Source organism: Cordyceps militaris (assembly GCF_000225605.1).
Source record: "Cordyceps militaris CM01 unplaced genomic scaffold CCM_S00005, whole genome shotgun sequence".
Classification (NCBI taxonomy): domain Eukaryota; kingdom Fungi; phylum Ascomycota; class Sordariomycetes; order Hypocreales; family Cordycipitaceae; genus Cordyceps; species Cordyceps militaris.
The window spans coordinates 37,652-40,655 of record NW_006271973.1 but is presented as its reverse complement, the minus strand read 5'-3'; the positions used below and the strand labels follow the sequence as shown (position 1 = coordinate 40,655).

Genomic DNA, 3,004 nt, shown 5'->3' with positions numbered 1-3,004 from the left:
GGCTAGCTTACTAGCTGCTAACTAGCTATAAGGATAATATATATCTAAAAAATATAACGGCCTACTTGCGTACGTATTATTTCATATCTAACCACACACTGGGTGTGAATTGGGATTTGGCGACAACTCACCTATAGGCTGCCGTAGGCGCAGGGTCTATTGAGGTGTTCCAGATGGGACACCACCAAAAATCACTAGTGTTCCGATCGGCCTAGAATTCTATCGAGACTGTCCTCTCTGGCGAAAGCAGCAGCCGAGTTGAATGAGTGGCTATTGTGCAGTATACGTTACCAAATTCGCATTGATCCTGCAACCATCAACCAATGCCTGACCTACACAGTCTTGCGACGTTGCCCACGCGTGACTCGCGCTCGCAAATATGCATGAGTCGTGCCCTTCTGGAAGCCTACCATTGCGGCTGTGTGCGCCAAGACGCAAAATCGACGCCATTGTCTCAGGCGCACACCCAATTCTTTCACTGATACGAGCCAGTTGAAACAATGCTTCCGGTGATGGTTATATGCGACCTTCTCCCGTCCAATTTTAACATTTCTAAAATCCACACTCGACGTGCCTTCATCTTAGTTCTCTACTTCTATCTTGAGGCAAGCAGGCGGGTGGAATAAGTGCCCGCGACGGCGTCGCACAAAGAATGCATACAGTCCACCGGCGACGTATACCGCTGCAATGCTAATGACCAGGGGCCAGTGGAACTGTTCTGGGCGCGAGAAAGCAATCGTGGTCGCAAAAGAAAGCAGCTCAAACAAGTTCTGAAAGGACGCCTCCACGCTCGAGAAGGCACCTCGGTTGCCGTCTTCGACTTCCTGCGTAAACGTGTTAGTGACAAATGCTTCCGTTCCGGACAACAGCAGACAGTCTGTGTACGAACCTCTTGGACAATGGTCTGCGCGCAGAGATCGTAACCCCACAGACCGAGCCGGCTCAGCGCAATACACACGATCAAGCCGCTGACAGATGTCCACGCGTGATGCGCCTCGCTTCCGAAGCCGTCGCGGAGAAAGACGCTGAGCCCAAGCGTCAGGCAAATCATCTGCCAGCTGAGGCTCCAGATGCCGCCGCGGACGGGGCCCATGTAGTTCATGAGCCGCGGCGCCGCCCACGTGGCGCTGAGCTCGATGACGGTGCTGCCGGTCCTGGCGATGCCAACATGCAGCGGCGTGAAGCCAATGGACAGGAGAAAGGTGATGAACTGGCCCGAGAAGGAGAGGACGGTGAGGTAGAGTAGTGAGAGCGAGAAGGAGGGAAGAAAGGCCGAGTGGCGGAAGTAATCGGAAAGGGATCCCACGGGGACAATGGCCGTAATGAAGGTCTTGAAGCGAGCGGTAGCAGATGGCGACGCGGCATTCTGGGTCGAAGGAAGGTTGACGTTTGCGTTTTGTAACGCTGTCACGCTTTTATATACCTGTTTCTGTTAGAAATCTAGGTCAACAGACATGGCGCAGCTGCCATACCTTGGCGATGCAGCCGTATTCAAGGAACACCGAGGCCACATTCATAGCAAGCGTAGCTCCAATGGCAAACCGCGTCGACACGGTGGCGATGATGGATATCGCCAGCGGCCCGAGAAGCTTACAGAGTAGGTCGATCCGACGCATGCGGGCATTAATGACTATTCACTCCCAGTTAGCCATCCGTTCAACGCCGAGCTCGGAGAGAGCCTTGCGCACCTCGCCGCCAACCATCGTCCTCCCCCGTCATGACCACGACCCAGTCCCTCTCAACGGCAATCGTGTTGGCCATGGCGGCCACCTTTTCGGCGCCGGCCAGCGCGCACAGCAGCGCCATCCAGCCCGCAACGCTGCCCGTCGCCATCATCATGCCGCCGCCTGGCCGCTGCTGCTGCTCCAGCAGCCACAGGATCCCGCAGCTCGCCGCCACCGGCAGCCGCTGGCCGACAATGGACGCGCGCACGACGGCGAGGCGGTTCCCGCGGTCGATCCACGCGCCGACCGGGTGCGCGAGCGCCACCGCCGCCACGCTCCGCGCGAGCGCATACACAGACATCGGCAGCAGCGTGTCCGGGAAGATGGAGGCGAGGAACAGGACGGCGCCGAACTCAAAAAGCCGCGAGTTCCACGCAGATAGCGTGTGGGAGATGTAGAGACGCGACTCGAGCTGCCGCCGGCCGTTGTCGGCGGCGGCGGCGGCATCGCTCGGCGCGACGCGGCGCAGGAGCGCATCCGTCTCGCGCGGAGTGGCTGTGCTGTCGGACTGCATGGCTCGAAATGTGCAACTTTGGTTGCGAGGGTCTTCGCTCCCAACAGTTGCATTTGTGAATCTTGAACGATAGAAGGCCCAAGGCGCTATTTATGGATGGATATGCGGCAGCGACGGGTGGTCCGACCCGGAAAACGGTCAGCCGGTGAGGCTGGGAGAATTCTCCGCTAAAGAGGATCTGCCAATCATGGCATGCCTTGTCGCACACATGTTATGCAACAAAAGCATATTGCGCGGTCATGAATTGATACATAATCCGGTAAGCAGTCTGCATAGTCGTCCAACAACTGTTTTGATAACATTGGCGAGTTCGTTACAGAAGCTACGTGGCTTACAAACGTAAAGATAATTAGGCGTCCCATTGAATTCACTAGCCGATTTGCCAAGCGATAACTTGGTCAGCCTTCTTTTGATCGCATCAAAGCGATGGGGAAGGCTTGGCACAATTCGTGCCCATGAGCTTGTCCTTGGTACGGAATCGGCTAATATACGGCAGCCTATAGGTGAGTTGTCGCTAAATCCTAATTCACACCTAGTATATAGTTAGATATAAAATAATATATATATAAGTAGGCTATTATATTTTTTAGATATATATTATCCTTATAATAAATATAGGTTATTCTTATATCTAAATATAGCTACCCTACTTAGTATATTTTAGTTTTACTTTATATAATATATTATATAAACCTTTCTTCCTTCTTTTTAGCTATTAATTCTATTAATCCCCCCCCCCCCCTTTTATATATATATATATATATAT

At 53.3% G+C, this 3,004-nt stretch overlaps 1 protein-coding gene across 1 annotated transcript; it reads right to left on the bottom strand.

Annotated features, from left to right (window-relative positions):
- Positions 1-194: 194 nt before the first annotated feature.
- On the bottom strand, positions 195-2,238 carry CCM_06410 (iron-regulated transporter, putative; the record flags this gene model as incomplete). Its single annotated transcript, XM_006671551.1, has 6 exons — positions 195-270; positions 337-552; positions 661-824; positions 890-1,366; positions 1,473-1,630; positions 1,689-2,238. The coding sequence occupies 6 exons, from the start codon at positions 2,236-2,238 to the stop codon at positions 195-197; spliced, it is 1,641 nt and encodes a 546-aa protein (XP_006671614.1).
- Between the last annotated feature and the right edge of the window lie 766 nt (positions 2,239-3,004).